At 37.1% G+C, this 20,351-nt stretch overlaps 1 protein-coding gene across 2 annotated transcripts in view; it reads right to left on the bottom strand.

Moving 5' to 3' along the window:
• Nucleotides 1-7,988, bottom strand: part of LOC122813391 (very-long-chain enoyl-CoA reductase-like) — a 470,825-nt gene extending 462,837 nt beyond the window's left edge. Inside the window, exon 1 of one of the 2 annotated variants that reach the window (XM_044085687.1) lies at nt 7,831-7,988. In XM_044085687.1, the coding sequence (XP_043941622.1) occupies nt 7,831-7,860 (30 nt within the window). In that variant the 5' untranslated portion in view covers nt 7,861-7,988. The remainder of the gene's footprint in view (nt 1-7,830) is intronic. The other variant, XM_044085688.1, reaches the window with a different exon arrangement.
• Nucleotides 7,989-20,351: the final 12,363 nt, after the last annotated feature.

Below are 20,351 nucleotides of genomic sequence, written 5' to 3'. Positions count from 1 at the left end.
TAAGGGGCTATGGCTGACCAAGTTTGCGGACAACTGCAAACTGGGTGCAATTAATGAATCCCCAAATGTTATCAGTATATTTCAGGAGGGTCTTACACAGACCAACGACTGGTGTCTTAGTCATGGTCTCAAACTGAATGCAATGAAATGCAACAATATCTTAAGTACCTATGAAGTGGTAAGAGATCTGGGATCACAAGTAGACTGCGACCTTAACTTTGACCACCCTGTGTCCACTGTGACCATAACTTTCACCACCCTGTGCCTACTGTAGTAAGGAAGGCTTTCTGTTTAGCACACTTGATTAGCAAAGGCACCACCTCTAGAGCTAAGGAGGTTATAATCCCTCTATACTCATCACTAATCAGGCCCATAATTGAGTATAACTCCCCTTTTGGCATGTACTATACAAAACAGCTGCAGCAATTGGAGAGACGTCAGAGGTTTCTAACTAAGAAAATCAAGGGACTCCAGCACGTGCCTTACACAGACTGACTAGAGTCCCTGTCACTATGCTCAGTATCATACAGATGTCTTAGGGGAGACTTATGACTGGCTTACAGAGCAATTTCCAACGCAAACCTAATGATTTTGTTGGACATCCATAAATCAAATAGGACCAGAGCTACCCATTCCAGGGAACTAAATAAGGCCTATATCTTGAATAGGATGTGATGGAGGGACAGATTTGTCTCACAGCGATTGGTGCCTCTTTGGAATATGTTGCTAATTCATGTGAAGCAGAGCACCTCTATGAAAGGTTCAAAAGAGTTCAAAAGAAACCTGGACTAGTGGATGGGGCACCATAAATTCTTACCAGGGAAAGCACCCACAACCCTCCTGGACATGGGCAGTCATTAATAAATACAATCCCGGGCATTGACTAGAGTATCTATGGTATTACATTGGTATGAAGCAGCTAGTTTTGAAATGACCTCTGGGTCAATAGCCTAGTAACCTCCTATGATGATCCTATGATCCTCATAAAGAACCTTTGGTCTCCAAATAGGCAAACCAAGCCAGTCCTATGAAGAATTTCAAGCACACATCCAACCATGAAAGTTTACCTTAAAGAATTTAGAGGCAAATCACTGTTTTAAGTTGATGGAGATTAAAGTATGTAGTTCTATGTCTGTGGAGTCATTTGCTTTATGGAAATCTAAGAGATCAAGGAGGGGTGGATCATTAACAGCAACTATATAAAGAGTTTAAATAAATATTAAATAATGAAATATAATTTATTGCAAAGGAGTTATGATAAGTTACAAATGTTCTGCTACTTCTTTTGTGATCCCAATTTCAAAACCTTTAGATCATAATTTGTTCTTTACTTTGCTCCACTCTCAAGCTGAATTTCTTGACCATCCATGTCACAAACATGTAATAGATTGGCTATGATCAGAGATCCAGCCATAATCAGTGTGTGTGTGTGTGTGTGTGTGTGTGTGTGTGTGTGTGTGTGTGTGTGTGTGTGTGTGTGTGTGTGTGTACTGTAATGTAAATTCATTATGCCAAAAACAATACAGCTAGTCAAGCATTCTATTGAAAATGAAACAAACAAAGCCCTCCTGCACTCCAACGTTCTCTGCTAATTATATATACCAACTGTAAGATAACACCGCAGTGGAGCAAGGACAAATTCCCTGATCTCCATTGTAATATGATTTCCATAAAAAAGCTTCAAGTTTTCAGAAAATTGAACATATGGTCATGACCATATGAAGTTTGAGTTTCCGAAAACTCGACCATCATCTGACATAAATCCATATATATATATATATATATATATATATATATATATATATATATACACACACATAGAAACAGAGAGACAAATAGATGTAGATAAAGATACATATATATATATATATATATATATATATATATATAGATAGATAGATAGATAAATATTTATACCTGCATAGATATATAAGTATGTATTATAAATTATACATTGGCCCTCTTCAAAAGGAACCTTGATGATTGGATGAGAGATAGGAAATTCACCCCGTGGATCATGTCAGTCGCCCTGCTAGACAGGGGCCTGGAGAAGTAAATATTGAGGGAAGAAATATCCACGGAATTGTTATGGCTAGGCTTGCATAGTCCCTAGATAGCCTAAATATTAACAACCTATGAACCTATGAACCTATACATATGTGAGAATATGTTGATTTATTGAAATGCACAAGCATTGAACCATAGGTGATTGATGGTGGCATTTTGATTATCAACCTATCAAAAAACTGAAGAAGTAATTAAAAAAACATTGTAGAAGGAAACAAACACTTTCCTTTTGCAATATAATCACCACAACCCTATCACATATTCAGAAATAATTTGTCATAACATTGGCAGATTTATGGAAAGGCTTTTTTCTAAGGTTTCTAATGGAAGAGGGCAAAGTCATTCACACTGCCTACCTTGACCTGACCAAGGCATTTGACACAATATCCCATTTGGGCATTGTTGACAAACTCAAGAGGTTAGGTACAAACCCATATGTCAACCAGTGGATAGCGAACTGGCTCACAAACAGGACCCAAGAAGTTAAAACTGGAAAGTTCACCTATACAAAGAGGCCAGTCACAAGTAGAGTCCCTCAGGGATCAGTCCTTGGACCACTCCTGTTTGGCATTTACTTCTCTGAAGTCAAGGCCAATGTCAGTGGTCTCTTGTTGACTAAATTTACAGATGAAATTAGGAGCTGTCATTGAATCCCACATTAACACAGATGTTCTCCAGACCAAGAAGGGCTGACACCGACAATCAACTGGTGTCAGAGCCATGGACTAAAACTAAATGCCAAGAAATGCATAATAGCATTCTTCAGGAAGTCATCTTCCCCTGGTAACAATCATATTGGTACCTATCATATTGGTAATACACCCCTTACAGTTGATCCAGTAGTCAGGGACTTGGGGACACACATAGACAGTAATCTAGCCTTGACCATCACATGTCTAGAATAGTAAGGAAATAATTCTATGTTGCACAACTTATAAATAAAGGTATGGCATCTAGAGCCAAGGAAGTCATTGTTCTACTGCATTTAGCATTCATATCATTGAGTACAATGCCCCCTTTGGTATGTACCTAACCAGACATATCCAACAAATGGAATGTCCACAGAGGTTCATCACTAAAAGAATACAGGGAATAAGTAAAATGTTCTATGCAGACCACGTCAAGGCCCTATCCCTGTATTCTGTCTTCTACAAGCTGTTGAGGGGAGATCTATGTCTGGCATACAAAGCATTGTCAGACCCCACTCTGATGGAAGTCCTGCATACCACCAAAACAAACAGAACCAGAAATACCCATACTAAAGACTTAAACCTTGCCTGCGATATAAACAGGACCTCCTGGAATGATAGGTATATATCTCAGAGACTACCCTGTCTCTGGAACAGGCTCCCCCTCTATGTGAAGCAGAGTTCCTCCCTAACCCAATTCAAGTGTACTTGGACAATTGGGTGGGGAACAGGAAATTAATTCCTGGCTTAGCACCTATGTCTCTAATGGATACATCTCCTAGGTCCTTGCTTGTAAATGTTTCATCTCCCAAGCCCCTGATTACACTTATCAAGAGTACCAGAACTTGTCAGAGATTTGGGATGCCCAGCTAGGCTTAAAAAGGCCCCTGTGGTCAGTAGCCTAATAAATATAGATGAACATATGAACCTATAAGTTGCAGTGTTAGAGTGAGAATGACATTAAGATTAGGGTTAATGCACGTTAGCAAGAATGTATGCAGTTAAAATAGGAATAGATGAGATTCAAAGAGCACTTGTTTATGAAAGGGATGGTAGATGTCTGAAAATGCCCCAGCAGGAAACACCCAAAATGTGAAACTGTGACACACAAACATGTGGTACTGAGACAGATAAATGTGTGGAACTAAGACACATAAATATGTGGATGGCAGGAAGATTAACAATGATGGAAGCACCTTACACAGGTAAAGTAGACAAAGGGTCATATAAAACTGACAACTAGAAATACCCATCAGTATTGCATTAGCAATGGTGGACTTAGACAAGTCAAGTGACTAACTAGATGGAACTAAATGTACTTTTCTGTACAAAATGTCAGCTTTTTTCAGGCATTGTCAGCTCAGAGAATGAAGAACAGGGCTGAGAACATATTTCATTCACTACCAAGGGTATCATGCTTATAAAATACATGCTGGAGGATGTAACTGTAGATTAGCAGTTTTCTCAAATAAGAGTCAGAATTCAAAATGTAACTGATAGATATTGGGATTAAACAAAGCACTTCATCACATGAATGGACTTTTCAATATGCAATTAGTTATGAATGACACTTTATCAAATTCATGACTCAGTCACAACATAATTTACTGCTGCATAAAATAACAGAGAACATAACAGTTTCCATGCCATATCTGAGTGTGAAACAGAGTGAGGATCTGTTTTGTGTTTTGTGTGCAGGTATGCACGCGTGCGAGTGTGTGTGTGTGTGTGTGTGTGTGTGTGTGTGTGTGTGTGTGTGTGTGTGTGTGTGTGTGTGCGTGTGTGTGCGTGTGTGTGTGCGTGTGTGTGTGTGCGTGTGTGTGCGTGTGTGTAAAACTGTGTCCAAGAGTGCTTGCCATCCTTATTAAGATAAGTTTTTTTTTTAATCACATAAAGTTCTTGCTGCAAGAATTTTCCACAAATACTCCCAGTAGTGAGACAGGGGTTACAGAAGGGGATTATGGGTAGCACTTGTCAGAATGATGTACTCATTGATTGCCAAAAACAGTTGCCTCAGCAGGCCTTGCCCAAGTACATTTTCTGGTTTATTTTGCTCATTGTTGCAAATTAGAGCACTTGTCAATAGAGTTCTCAGATTTTCTGAACAAATAAGCAGAAAGCAGTTTTACTTCCTCTTAAACAGGGTGTGACAGAATACCTGGCTTCTGGAAGTATGTCTTCACATACGCAGTTTCTGCATGAAGATTTTTACTTTTATATTTACAGCTCCTTCTAAGAGTGTTGAGTAACCCAAAATGAACCAGTGCCTGAAGGCTATAAAACTCTACCAAATCCTTCCATGTTTATATTAAACAGAAAACAGAGTCACTGAAATATAAACAACTAAGATAAAATACGAGCTCTGAGACAGCTTATAATAACTCTAGATTAATCCCCAATGGGTCTTTCATGGCCTCTAAGTCACAACTTGCCTTCCATTGTTCTTAGAAAAGTACACCTCTAAAGTGAATAGGTAACTTCAGTTTTTGAGATATATGCCACCAAAATAAAACAACTTGATGAAAAAAGAATGAATACCTTTAGGCTGTTTATCAAGAGACAGTTTGTTAGATCTCAAAAAAAAATTATATATATATATATATATATATATATATATATATATATACACACACACACACACACACACACACACACACACATATATATATATATATATATATATATATATATATATATATATATAAAGGAAGAAGGTTAAAGCTGTTAATATATTCCATGAATGTATATTCTAGCAACTGAACTTACTAGCTATTAAAATTGTATGCCAGCTGCCTTAATAGAAAGTGGATTCAATACTTGTTGCACATTCAAAACACAATAAAAGCCTTAATACATTTAGAACCATTTGAGTTATGATCTTGTCCACTTCTGGTTTCATTGCTGACCATAACCATCACAGAGCCCATGGAAGTGTAGAAATTGTCAACAAAAGATTAAAGGACTTGCAGCAAAATCTGCATGTAACAGAGTACAATTCCAAAGCTTTAGGACAAAAATTCCATTTGCACTCTTAGATGCATAGCCCTTCAACACAGCAATTTGGTGTCTTTGTACTCACAAGAGAACCATTTTATAATAGCTATATAAATGCAGTCCTTTACTTACAGTCCTTTACTTCAGTCCTTTTTAGCAGTTCTGCTTTGTAGTTACTACATAGATAAATATTAACAACAATTTGTTTCCCTCAAAATGGATTCACCTTTCCTATTGTAAATGTTATCCCATTACTAGATAGATTATTAGATGAAGAGATGGATAGATAGATAGATAGATAGATAGATAGATAGATAGATAGATAGATAAATAGATAGATAGATAAAAAGAAAAACAGGATTCCCCATTCTTATTGTAAAAGTTACTGGATTTTCAAACAACAAGCATGACCCTGAAATGGTCTACTATTGATTAGTTTGCATTTGTATCACTAAAGTTAAAAGAGATCAGAAGTGGATGTGTTTGCAAATTCAATTCTCCCAGTCAACAGCCAGATAAACTGTATTCTTATCTGAGATGGCAGCCTTACATAAAGGTAACAGCACTTTGCTGCCAGCTATATGATGTCATTTCTTGAGCCGGGGAGTACACAGGCAGCAGCATCTCAGGACACTTGTATAATCTCTTCAAGCCTCCAGAAACCAGCACTGAATTGCTGCATTCCTGCAGCTTTTGTTTATTTTGAGCCCTAGGTATGGAGTGTGAAAAGAAGGAAATCCCCTTATTCAACAAAGCCAATTCAAAACTCTTGTGCTCTGTTGAGTTTCCAGCATATTAATGCTTCAGAGGTTGTCTGGAGTGAGCCCCACCCCCCGTATATCTAATTAGTTTGATCCTAAGTGTCCTAGTGGAATTTGCACAATGTACATAAACTTTTTAAAATGTGGTCTGAAATTTCACAGGAAATAAACATTCTAAAGTATAAGAAACTTAAATAAAGCCATATTATACTGTTTTCTGAAGGTTATAAGGTTAGAGAAGACATTATAAAATATTTCTCAACTTTCACAGAACACACTTAAAGCTTTTATTATGTAAACTATAACAAAGAGACTGCATTACTGCCGTGTGCTTCATTGTACTTTAAAAGTAACATATTCTTCCTAATCAGCCCACCTAATGTTAAAAATAAGGCTTATGATAATAAGGACTAGAAGCACATTCTAACAAAATGAACAGCAATACAATTTCACTTAAATTAGTTATACATAATGTAAATAAGGTGCAAGGCACTGCAGTTATCATTTTTGGTTCCATTAGTTGTAAAGTACTTTATTTTTCACCTAAACATAGAAACTTTTATAAACAGTGACTTGATGACTACTTTAGTGACCAGCACTTTTTCGGGACAGTTTCATGCTGATATTGTATGTGCTGTGATTAATATGGCCTAAGGAGTTCTGTGAACTCTGCTACATTAAACTGTAGGTACTTAACTGTAGCTCTGTCAACTATCTTTCAAAGACCAAGAAAGGTAAAGGCAAAACAGACAAACTTCTCTCTGTATAGTTTACAGTATTAATCTGGGACAATGGAAAACAATGCAGTTAAAAAATAGAGTAGAGGCAATGACAGCCAGCTAGAATGGCAAGACAGAACAGCAACAAAGTATCAAGATGAATACGCCATAAAAACATTTTACCTGTTACAAGTCTGCTCAGTTCAGAATGTGTGGTGCAGAGGTAACAAGTTATGCATCTATGTTCCATTTTATCAAAGCATAAGAAAGAAGTAAATTCTACTGTTTGACCTTTAGTGCAGCTACACTCGAAAATTATTAAAATGAATGATAACCTGAACCTCACTTACACCCACACACACACACACACACACACACACACACACACACACACAGTGCAAGCGTGCACGCACACACACACACACGCACGCACACACACACACACACACACACACACACACACACACACGCACGCACGCACACACACACACACACACACACACACACACACACACACACACACACACACTAACAGAATATCACCCTACAATTAAGAGTATTCATAATGCAAACTAACTGGCTGGATTTCTGATTTCTTACCTCAAAGAATGTCACTCTGCTCATTTTCATAGGGATTCCCAGAGTAGCTGCTTCTCTATGTCCCTGGCTTCTGGTCAGTGAAGCAAATGTTATGTGCGTAAAGTGTAACAAATCAGTCTTTAGACATCAGCCAATAAAGCAACCCGACACACTCATTCATCTCTTCACAAGTAACCTGGAAATCCCTCTGCTCACTGGACTTAAAATAGGCATGAGATACTATTATGGTCAGGAATTTGCTCAGAAGATGAAAAGCAATCTACAGACTGATTAACTGTAAATGTTTCTTCACAACAATTATTCTTTTATAAACACAGTGAGATTAACATGACATAGTGATGCTTGGTCAAAGCTGAAGCAGTTGATTTGTCACGGCTAAGTCACTCCTCAGTATACAAAGTGACAGCAGCACATAAGAACAGTAATTTCTTATAGTACAAAGCAAATTAAAATCACTTTTTGCCCTTTGAAACTGCAGTTTGTAACATTTAGAAGTATGTCTTTTTTCCTCTGGGGTAAGCAAGTCACATGTCATGCTAAGGATAAAGAGTTACTATTTTTTCCCCCATTTGAAATGTCTCAGTGTGACAACAATGTCTGCTGTTGTTTATGAAAAACAAGAACAAACGTTTTTCATTTTTTTTATGTTATCACTTTAAGATTATAATAGGGTTAGTAAGATGAGGTAGTATTGATGCACAGAGTTAAGAGGAGCTGAATGTTATGGCAGCGGTTTTGCTGGAATTAGACAATCCTATAAACAGTCCATTTATTACAGTGTAATTACAAAAACTATTTTCCCTTTTATGGACTTCTTAGGTTTTTCATATTCATGCCTGCTACATGCATATTAACAGAGGCAGCCTAGAATTTATGAAAGAAAAGGTGTCCCTGGTGACAAAGTCACAGCTGGCCCATTTACAGCTAGCCCCGGGTTTCTTTGTGACTGCAGGCTCTATGATGCTGATGTCTAGTGTTGTCAGCAAATAAAGCTTTCACAGCATGTTTGGATAACAAACTGCACAGTGTAGCCTTGCAACTTTTATGCTATAAGTGAAATGAGATTTGCAAGCACACTCTATGCTTCACTCATAATAATAATACTAAAGCAATTAAAGATATTTTTTAAATGTCCATCTAGCAGCCAGCATTTCCTTCTCCATTAAACTGAAGCCTTCCAGACAATAACAGTGAACTCATTCAGTCACGTGTTTCTTACTACAACTCTGCCCTCAAAGGTCATGCTTTTGTTGTCCTGCATTGATCAAATAAAAAAGTAAATGCTGCAGATTCAGTTTCCAGTTCCAGCTTATTCCAGATGGCCCCACAGATAAAGGAATATATCTTTTTATAACCCCTTCTGTAACACATTTCAAATAAGATTTTTAACTCAAGAAAATGAAGGAATGCAAAAGGGTATTTTACAAAGCCAACTAGTTAACTCCTCCTTTCCATGAATCCTTACCCTATAGACATAAACAGAATTTATTAGTACTGTCATGTTAAAAGCTTCTATACCGAAGCACACACACGCACACACACACACACACACACACACACACACACACACACACACACACACACACATACACATACACACACATACACACACATGCGCGTGTGCGCACACACGCACAAACACACAAGCACAGGTATGGATGCAGGCACACACACGCACGCACGCACACACACACACACACACACATACGAACACGCACACACACACACACACACATACACGCACACACACACACACACACACACACACACACACACAAGCACAGGTATGGATGCAGGCGCACACACACACACACACACACACGCACACGTGCACGCACACACACACACACACACACACACACACACACACAAGCACAGATATGGATGCAGGCGTGCACACACACACACACACACACACACACACACACACACACACACACACACACACACACACACACACACAAAAACCATATTTAACTTCCTTCCTGAAAACAAACAGAAAGAGTATCTCATTTCAGACCTGTTCTGGCTTCACTAAAAAATGGTGTAAAGGAATCTGATGACTATTTTCACAAGAGAGCATCATCTTATTAAGGCTTAATAGATAGACCACAAGTCCATTATTTATTGTCTCATTGTTTACAATGGTATTCCAAGCAAAGGTACATGTATACACCTTTATTTATTTGTTTAATTGTTTACTCATTCTCTTATTTGTTTCTTTTTATTTACTGGAAAGCTCAACTGGGCTAAAAGCCCTTTTTCAGTGTGGCCCTGGGAAGAAAAGTTCCATAAACAATTTACATAAAATGTTCACAGTGCTAAATAAAAAAATATATAAACACATTGAAACAATTCAATAAAATATAGCACCAGTGCCATGATATAATTGTCACATAAGTTTTCACTAGTACACATGTACACATGTATTTGTTCCTTAAGAACAGAAAGGCTACATTGCTTCCCTATTTATTTATTAATCTAGGATAGTAAAATAAATAAATGAAAGAATGAATGAATAAAATAAAATAAAATAAACAATACCAGTGTTCCTATTACTTGGTAAAATGTGTTTGCATATTCATTTGTCAGATACTTGTACTGATTAGTTGGATTTAACATTAGTATCTGTCAATAAACATCCTTGTTCCCAGGGCATTAATATACTAATACATTTAATACACAGTGTTTTTTTAAACAGTAGTTATTTATAACATGAATTTCATATGGCAGTAAATAATACACATGAATGATCGTATTAATACCAACGCATTTAATGTACTGTTTTTTTTTTTCAAAATTGTAATGTACAATATATGCTTAAAATCATTGCCAATTATCCTTATAATAGGCAAGTACTAGGTTAACTACCTTTCTGGGCCATTTTAAGCCTGGAAAATGTCACTTTTAAAGGTGAAAATCAAACCCTGTATCTTATGGCTGTGAGGTTAACCCTTTAACCATTATACCATTCCCCCAGCCTTAGGAATGATCATACTAAAGCATTACTATACTGTGTTCCTCGCAGTAATAATGTGCAATATGGATACCATATCTAGCTGAACTTCATGTCTCTGTCAATAATAATTGTTGATTCTTATAATCTTTGTAATCTTTCTTTAATTAGGTAAATATTCCTCTTCTCATATGTCAGAGTAATATTACTATGGTCCACTAGACTTGGAACAGTGACCTATATTACAGCACCAACATCCTTGCCACTAGACCTATCAGCAGTCCAGATCTGATACCTCATAGTTTTGTTGTTCTTATAAAATTCGTGGTTTTCTGGCAAAGCACTGAGGATTGCAGTTTGTACATAAATGACAGACATCTGAGTTTCAGAATTCATATCCTTTAGTACATGTGCTAAAGCAAAACCTGCCATTCTAGTAACTTTCTAAGTTTATAATAGGAATACTTAAAATATGTGCCTGATTGTGGGTCTTTGTACCCCATAATTTTTGCTCTTGACCAGATTTCTCATGATACAAGCTTGAGAGGTATGGTTGTCACTCAGTGATGACAAACAAACATGACTAAATACCTTTCTTTAATCAAGGACTGGTCTGCCATCCATCTGGGACTATGAAAATGCCCTACTTTTTCTCTTCGGAAATGTTCATGTTTGTGGTTATATATCCTTCTTCACTCAAGGGTCTGGTCATATGTCCATCCTGGAGTATGGCTTCAATTGATAATTTTTCACAATAATGGTTGGGGTGAAAGGCACTCAGTACTTCAGTACAAACATCAAAGGGTACGTATGAAATACAGTCTGTGATGGTTAAGTCTACTGTGTGACAAACATGAATGCATGATTGAAACAAAGGAAATGTATAGGCTGATCAGGCAGATATGTTACCACACACACACACACACACACACACACACACACACACACACACACACACACACACACACACACACACACACACACAAACATTGATGCATGCTAACACATGCAAATGAACTGAATATTTCCTAAATTAGTACTGAACTCATTAATAAATACTAAAGAAGAATTCAACATGCAACACATCATACTTTACACTCATCATTTCATATGTTCAGTACAAATTTAAAGATCGTACTACCATCAGACAACCCCCAATCTGAGCAGTATGTCATCTATGCTAGATCACCAGGAAAGAAAAGGTTACCTGCATTCAGCATGTCTTTATGTAGTGCACAACACCACAGAGTACGCAATAAAAAAGTAATGGTTTACTGCAAGTTGTTTTCCATGATCACATTTTGCAGCATTGTCACAATAAGATTACCTTTGGTGAGTCAGTGTGAATTGTATTTGGTGCCAGTTCTATGGAATGAAAGCCTCTACCCTACCATATAAATTGGCAGCAGTGATGTAGACCATGAGACCATAGCTCTTCTTTATCACATGTAGTACCAGGATTCGGGGAGTCTTTCACCAGGTCAAAAATACTTAAAGGTCAGTAACTAAAAGATGCCATATTTTCCTCTTCAAACCTATACTTCTTCATGCCAAAAAAAACCACTTCCTCTTCTTAGTCAGGTAGAGTGGAAATACTGAAAAAGGATCAGTCACTTAATCACTTATATTTAGGGTAAGTAACTACATGGTGCCTTTATCTACTTCCAGACCTGTATTCCATCACATCAAGAAGATGCTGTTAGGAATAATTTGAGTACTAAACATGGTGTAGCTACTAGGACAGCTATCCTGCCTCTACAAACAACACAATGAGGATTGTGTAATTCATTCATAAAGTCACTATAGCCATAATGCATCTCTACATTAAACATATTTGCACTGACTTCCTTCCAAGAGTCACAGGCTGTAAACAATTGCAGTCATCCAACAGACCTCTACCTGTCCGTTGCTTATTTGCAGATAGAAGTTACTCCTTCAGACAGAGAAGCCTCAGAACACTGATAAACTCTCACTCCAGGCACATGACAAATATTTCTGAATACTGCATTGTATACAAATCCTAAAGTCAGAACAATCAAGTTTTATTTCAATAGCTGTGCCCACCCTTTGATGCAATCATGTAACATAAGCACAGGGCAAGTGCCATCTTCCTTTCTGTCATCTACTGACTGTTTACATCAGGGCCTTGCCTAAATGTAGTCAGTTAAGGAGATGGTCTTCCTTTGGAACTGGTTGCACCATCAATGGGACTTTCTGACTCCTCTCTGCTATTCCCCCCACAGCTATTTCTGCGCCCCCTCCCATATTTAGCTATGTCCGAGTCATTCCTTTATGTGCAACATGATGAATGCAATCGGTTGTAATTTATAGTTATGAACTATTAAGTTGCTGCATTTTGTTAAAGTACTCTACACTAATACATAACATAAGTGCTCTGAATATATTGATGATAATCATCTTATGCAAACTACATACATTATTCAATTGTTTAATTGATTGTTAATTCTTGTGTAAAAGCCAAAGGCCATTTAGAATGCAGGCTCTTCAATGAATGTATATACACTGGGAATCAACCAGGTATCAAGTTGTTTTTTGAATATTTGCAAAGAAAAAGACTGTTGGATATATAAAGGAACCCTGTTCCAAAGTCAACGCAATGAGTGTGTTAAATAGTTTGTTCTTAGGATGGTCCTTGACTGCTCAGTTCTGTAAGTAAAACATGCATCCCCGGTTAATGTACTTCTATTGCAAAATTCGGTATTTAGTGCACATTGATACTCTTTCTCCAGAGCCCCCGCAGGCCAAGCAAAGTTTACCCCTCAGATTTCTGTAACTGACTGAAAAGGCACCTAGACTTTCCCATCTAGATGGGTGAGTTGTATTTCCACAAGTAATGATGCTCCTTCTTATATACCTGCAAATGTGACATGTGGCTATTCCCTAGATGTTGTAACAATTACATCAGTCTCATAATTTATCTGTATTCACTTAATAAAAGAACTAAGCTAGCATTAGTAATGAAATTGTGTATGCTTCACTACTGCATATGATTCTAGCCCTTGAGAAGTGTGTCTGCAATACTATTTACACACATTAGTAAGTCTTGAACTCATGACTTGTCTTATAGCTACAGCTTCATTTGGCATTTCCTTCACTTTTGGGAATTTTTAAGACTTCTTCCTAAGGTCCACAGCTTTTTTTTTTTTTCATTTTGCCACCTAGAATAAAATCTTATGCTTCCATAACACACATTAACATTTAGTACCCTAATTTATAGTATCTTCATTTCAATGATCAGCAGAATGTAAAGATCAGTAAACTGTGTTTCACCCCAGAAATCATTTTGACCACTTAGAAAGTGCCATGTACAGTACTATTTCCACACACTGGTTTGTACAGAAGAATTTCTCATTACTCTGTGATAACCTGGCTGCAGATTAACTTTTCATATATTTTCCTTGATCATTCCAAACTCCTAAGAAATCCAACTATTTTATCATCATGGCTGACATTTCAACCCCACTCCCCAGATACAATATGATTTATAACATTATTTCACACCATTTATGTCTTATTGTATTTGTATTGTTATATTTTTGTCCCCAAGCTATTGGCACCACTTGCTCCATGAATATTTTCCATAGTAACAGTACTCATTTAATGCCCCTTCCCCTAACTTTTCTATAATGACATCTTAGGCTAACTCACTACATTTTTTGCTACTAGAACAAAGTGGAGCACAGACCAGTTTAAAATTTGATGCATAAACACAACTCAGTTTGTGCTTTGGGATTTCAAAGACACATACCAAGTGTGTGTGTGTGTGTGTGTGTGTGTGTGTGTGTGTGTGTGTGTTTGTGTGTGTGTGTGTATGTGTGTGTGTGTGTGTGTGTGTGTGTGAGAGAGAGAGAGAGAGTCATGAAGAGTTGTTAGGAAACAGTTAAAGAGGCTTTGAGGTTGCAGCAGAATAAAATATAATGGTATGAAATGACAGTAGACGAGTTTATAGTCTGCCTCTGCAAGAGATTAAGAAGTTAGGTCATGGGATTTGCAGCCCTGAAAACTGGGTCAGGGCTGTCTGAAGAAAGTTACAGTGCTACAGTGCAGATTCAAATAGAGAGGCAAATAGAGGGGAACCTGGTGTGGTAAATCTCTGAAGCAACAAGGGCAGTTAGTTGTATACTTTTTCACTAGTGTCCTTATTAAAAGGTCTGTAAGTAGCTCTTATATCCTCTAGGAAAATTGCTGTACAGCATTGCTTCTTCACAAGGAAATGCGTTAAGATCTAGAAATGCCAAGGATTTTGGCTGATTTGGGATGAACATGTGTAAACATCCCTGACTGCTGAAAACTGATGTGTCTGAACATTTATTTTTCACTTTCCATAAATAAGGGTATGTTGTAAAGCAATTTCTCTATCAAAGTTCTGATAAATAGTTAGACAATAAATTTAAACAATCACATTAGTTGAGAAAGGCTGGAAATGTAAACTTCAAACTCCATATATGCATTAAAAATTGATGGTGCCCTTTTACAGATTAAAACATAAAAAAATGATATTTTCACTGTGCCATAAAATGTAGTACTTGCAGCTTGTTTAATATTGTCATTGAGTTTAAAGAGAAAGAACTTTCTGTTGGGTATCAATAATTACAAAAAATAAAAATTACAGTGGGTGGTTCCTATGTGTTTAGCCTGAGATCTCCTGAAGCAGAAATAGAAATGTATGAGGAGCAACGGAAGGAGAAGGGAGTGAACAAGATGGACGGACAGAGAGAGGACAGAAAGACAGACACCGATGAAAAGGGAGCAGACAGTGAATCAGGGACGTAATAAGAGATAGAACAGGGTAAGGACAGGAGAAGCTAAATGAGAGCTCAAAGCTGTACCTTGGATTGTGGGGACTTAGAGAAGGTGAATTCAGTAGGGCACTGGAGCCAGAGAAGGACAGGCCCTTTAGGAGGAGGGGTATTGCAGGGCAGCAACATATGAAATAAATGATGTGGGATGGTGAGTGGCTAGGTGATGCAGTTAAAGGAATATGGAGGGTAGATCATTTGCCTTCTCATGGAATAGAAGTCAGAAGGAGTGAATACTAGGGAGCTATCTGGTAATGGAGCAAACAATGTGCGTGGAAGTTAAAATAAAGGTGACATGGGTCTTAGATCATGCTCTAGTAATACTGAGAGAAGTGGTGGATGAGATCAGTTGTTCAGGATGAAGGAAAATATGAATAAATGGATAGAAGATGGTAGTCAAAAGAATCTAAGGGACCTATTGGATAGCAAGTGTTAGATAATGTAGGTGGATGGCAGGAGCTAGGATTTATTTGGTTGGTAAGATTGGGTTTAACCTGCAATGACAGTGATATCAGTGAAAAATGCAGGGAGGTTAAGAAAGACCAAAGAAGGGTCAATAAGGAAATGGTGAGGAAGACGAAGAAGATTCAGTAGGGGGTAGAGCATAGCTTGGTCATTCAGTGCCATGGGAAGTTCCCAGACATCATCCCCCTCAGCATAAAGTTGACATCCAAAAGAAGTCCTCATAACCACAGAACTGTGTTAAACAGATTCTACTAAATCCTTGCTACAGTTACCTATGTTTAAAGTCATTGGTTATCTAAATGAATGTCAGTACTGCACTTACTTCCAATTGGCAACTCTTCTGCGGTGATGATTGTGCCACCTAACAATTTATGCCTGGAGCAGTAGCTCCCCTCATCATGTCCTACCTATGGTACTGGATGGGAGTGAGTATGTAACTCTGTTCTAGCCAGGCTACCTGACCCAGGTCAGTATGAAAACATATACAAAATAAAATATATACATTTCTGCCAAACACATTAGAAGAGAAACTTCTGTAATGAACTACAAAAATGTACTTATTTCGAAAATTGTGTATGTATGTATGTATGTATGTATGTATGTATATGTTCATTTTCACACTTCATTACAGAAGTTTCACTTGTAATGTGCATAGTAGCCATGCACATATTTTTTTTAACTGAGCACCGGTACAAAACTGGGGCCTTATCAGACCACAATATGTCTATCGGAATCTAAATGAATGCCTCTAACAACATGTATATAACTTGTTTACAGAGATGATTAAACATCTAAAACAATATTTATAATAGTTTATTTGCTGAGCAGCTGCAAATGTTGACACACTGAGCCCTGGTGGGGCAACAGGTTGAATGATGTGACCATTTTTTAAAAGTCGTGTGAGTTGGGGGTGGGGGCGCAGCAATAAGAGTTTGTGAGTACAAAATGGAATTTACAGACTACACCCCTGGTTCTATTAACAGTTTTAGTGCATTACAACAATATTTAAAAAATTTTTGGACTCTATTCTCCCATTTTTTTCTTTTGTTACTGATTCTTTAGCAAAGAAATTCAGAGCTATGGGGCTGCCAATGGAAAAAAATGCCAGGAACAAACATGAAATGCTATGGGTGCTCCAAGATACATATATGCAATGTAAGTTAAGTAAAAGTTAATGCTTTTTTTCAGAACATACCTCTGTTACATTGGCAAATAGTCTTACCTTCTAACTTGTGTAATTTGAAACTGCTACTGAAATGAAAGTTATAAATATAAAAGCTATAAATACCTTGTAAAAATAGTAACAGTAGTAGCATAGATGAATGCACAAAATGAACAATTTAAATTCTGAAAAAAAATACCAAGGAAAATGTAGGCCTTTATCTTATAAGGCTCTTTAGTTTAAGTATCGCAAGCTATGGAGCACATTTCATTAATCCCTGGGTGCCTAAATGCATCACATCTTAGCTGCCACAACAATTCACATTACTCCAATCTCAGAGAGGTGGGACCACCTCTAATATATGTGTCAATTGTATCAATAATTCTGAATTCAAAAACATGTTCTGGTGAATTGATAATGTGTTTAGCCAATGCATTCTCTATCCTTTCATTCCTGTTAGCGTAAAGCTGTTCGTACATTCAGTCTCTTAGTCTTCTGTCAGATTTTCCTATGTAAAAGACAGGAGACATTTTGCACTGAGCTAGGTATATAATGCTACAAGTGTTGCAATTGTATCTACCCTTGCATGAAAAATCTCATATTCCTGATTTCAAAAGAGAGTCCTGTGCTCACATGTTTACAGTAGGGGCAATTCTCACATTTGAACATTCCTTTAATCCTAGGATTGTCTATTCTCCTATGCTCCAACATGGCTTTTAGATTAATACCCTTCTTGAATATGATTCTGGGTTTACTTGGTAAACTAACTCTTAAGTTTGTATTAGCTACTTTTAAGTCCCAATTCTTGTGTATTATACTTTTAATAATGTATGCTTCATTACTAAATGGGGTCACAAATGTGATGGACAAATCTGTAAATAGATCTATGGAGGAATGCATAGTGAGTCTATTATTATGTAGACTGAAAGCGCTATGGTCATTCCCATTCACAAGTAAAGAATCATTTAAAATGGCTTTATAAAACCCTGTTGCTCTCTTAGATGTGACCTCCTTTATGATGTCCTCTAATAGGGGCTGTGGGTAACCACACTTAAGAAACATCTCTTTTAGGAACTGGCATTCACTTAAAAAGTCATGATACTTGGATACCATTCTGGACGCTCTAACTAGCTGTCCTTTGACCACTGACTTCTTCTGGTGGTCAGAATGAGAGCTAGTATAATGCAGAAAGGAATTAGAATATGTTTCCTTTCTGAAGATAGTAGCCACAACATTGTTTGACATTATTTTTACTCAAATTGAATTCCAAGTAGGATACGGTTTCCCTGTGGAACTCACTAATGAATTTGAGAAAAACTGTAGTGGTGTTGATGAAAGTCATGAATTCTGTGAAAATAGATGCGTTGCCCTTGAAAATGATAAAATATCATCAAGGTAATGTGTGTAGTAATTAATATATTCCTGAAAAGGATTGTTCTTGAAAATATATTCCTTTTCCCAATACACCATGACCAAATTAGAAAAACTGGCCCCACACGGTGACCCCATGGCGACCCCCTTGGTCTGCAAATAAGATTTTTCAAACAAAAAGAAATTATTTGTGAGAATTAGATCTAACAATTCTTGTATTAAGTACAGATTATCATCCCTGATGCCTTTCTGGACTAACAGCTGGTTAATCCAGTCAACACCTAGTTCATGTGAGATCACCGTGTATAAATCCTTGACATCCACTGTAACAAAATTATAATCCTAAGTATAATCCAACCCATTGATGTTAGCCAAAAAGGAGCAAGAGTCCCTGCAGACTTGTATTGCATCTGTTAAAAAAATTTTAAGAAAACTATCCACAAATTTGGCCATGGAATAAGTAATTGAATTACGTCCATTAACAATAGGGTGTATGGGAGGATTGTATACATTTTTATGAATCTTAGGTGTTCCAAACATGATTGGAATCTGTGGTGCTGGGACTGTGAGGTAGTTAAACATCTCTAAGGTAATACGTACTTCTGTGAATATATCATTAAGGAATGTTCTGATCCTCCTATAAGCCCCATTGAGCTCATTCAAAGATGCCAGTTTATAACTAACTGTCTCCAACATACATTGCATTTTCATTTTATAGAAGTCATAATCAAAAATCACAATGCCTCCACCCTTATCTGGTTGAGAGATTCGTAAACCACTTGTAGTTAAATTGGTTATAAGGTTTCTTTCATCAACATTTAAATTATAACAGCTAGTTGTGCACATGAAAGATCTAAACATTTTAATATTCCGTAAATCAAACTCACAAATTTGTTCAAAAGCTGCTAAGGTGGGGTTAAGAACAGGATTATAAGTGCTATACACATGAAATTTATTATTACAATTAACATTATTCTACCCAAAAGAAGTTTTAAATTCAGCTTTCTGACAAAACGTTTCAAGTCAGTAATGTTGTTTGGTAGATCTAAACTTCTGGAGGGTACAAAAGTCATCCCTTTAGCAAGAATGCCTGCTAAATTACTGTCCACAGGGAAGGAAGAAAAGTTGAAAACTTTAAAGTCATCATTGTGTTATGAATTATGTTCATTTGTCTCTCCTCAGGGTACATTAAAGTAGGATTATCATCCAAGGGAGGGGAACAGGCTCACTTTTGTAAAGTAAGCTACTGTCCCTCATGCAGTCAGTGGTAATGTGTACAAAATCTGATTCAAACCCCAAGTTAGGAACAGAGTTACTATTATGCCTAGGAGAAAGAAAAATAGACTCACCAGTAGTAGATAAACTGATGTCAATTATCTCTGAACCTGTCGTTTGTTCCTGCGGTTCCTTTTTCTATTGTTTCTGTAATTCGGATTCCCTTGTGCTGAGTTCTGGTTCCCCTGAATATTTTGATCGCTAATGCTGTTATTCTGATGTAATCCATTTGTAGAATTCTGTAAATTATGGTTTATTCTTTGATATTGAATCCATTCATTACGTCTGGGTGCTTCAGCTGCTTGTAAAGCAGCATCTCCTTCCTCGGGCGTATTAAAATGTATGACATCATCGTCACTCGTTATTCTAGACATCTGATTGGACGGACTATCTTTCAATTCCCATTGTTGAGAGTCAGGGGGTAGGGATAGGCACTTCTCTTGCTGTATTCATTTTCATCCCTGTTAAGCTT

This window comes from Protopterus annectens, chromosome 10.part0 (assembly GCF_019279795.1).
Source record: "Protopterus annectens isolate FY-2018-M chromosome 10.part0, PAN1.0, whole genome shotgun sequence".
Classification (NCBI taxonomy): Eukaryota; Metazoa; Chordata; order Ceratodontiformes; family Protopteridae; genus Protopterus; species Protopterus annectens.
This window is presented reverse-complemented; position numbering and strand designations above follow the sequence as displayed.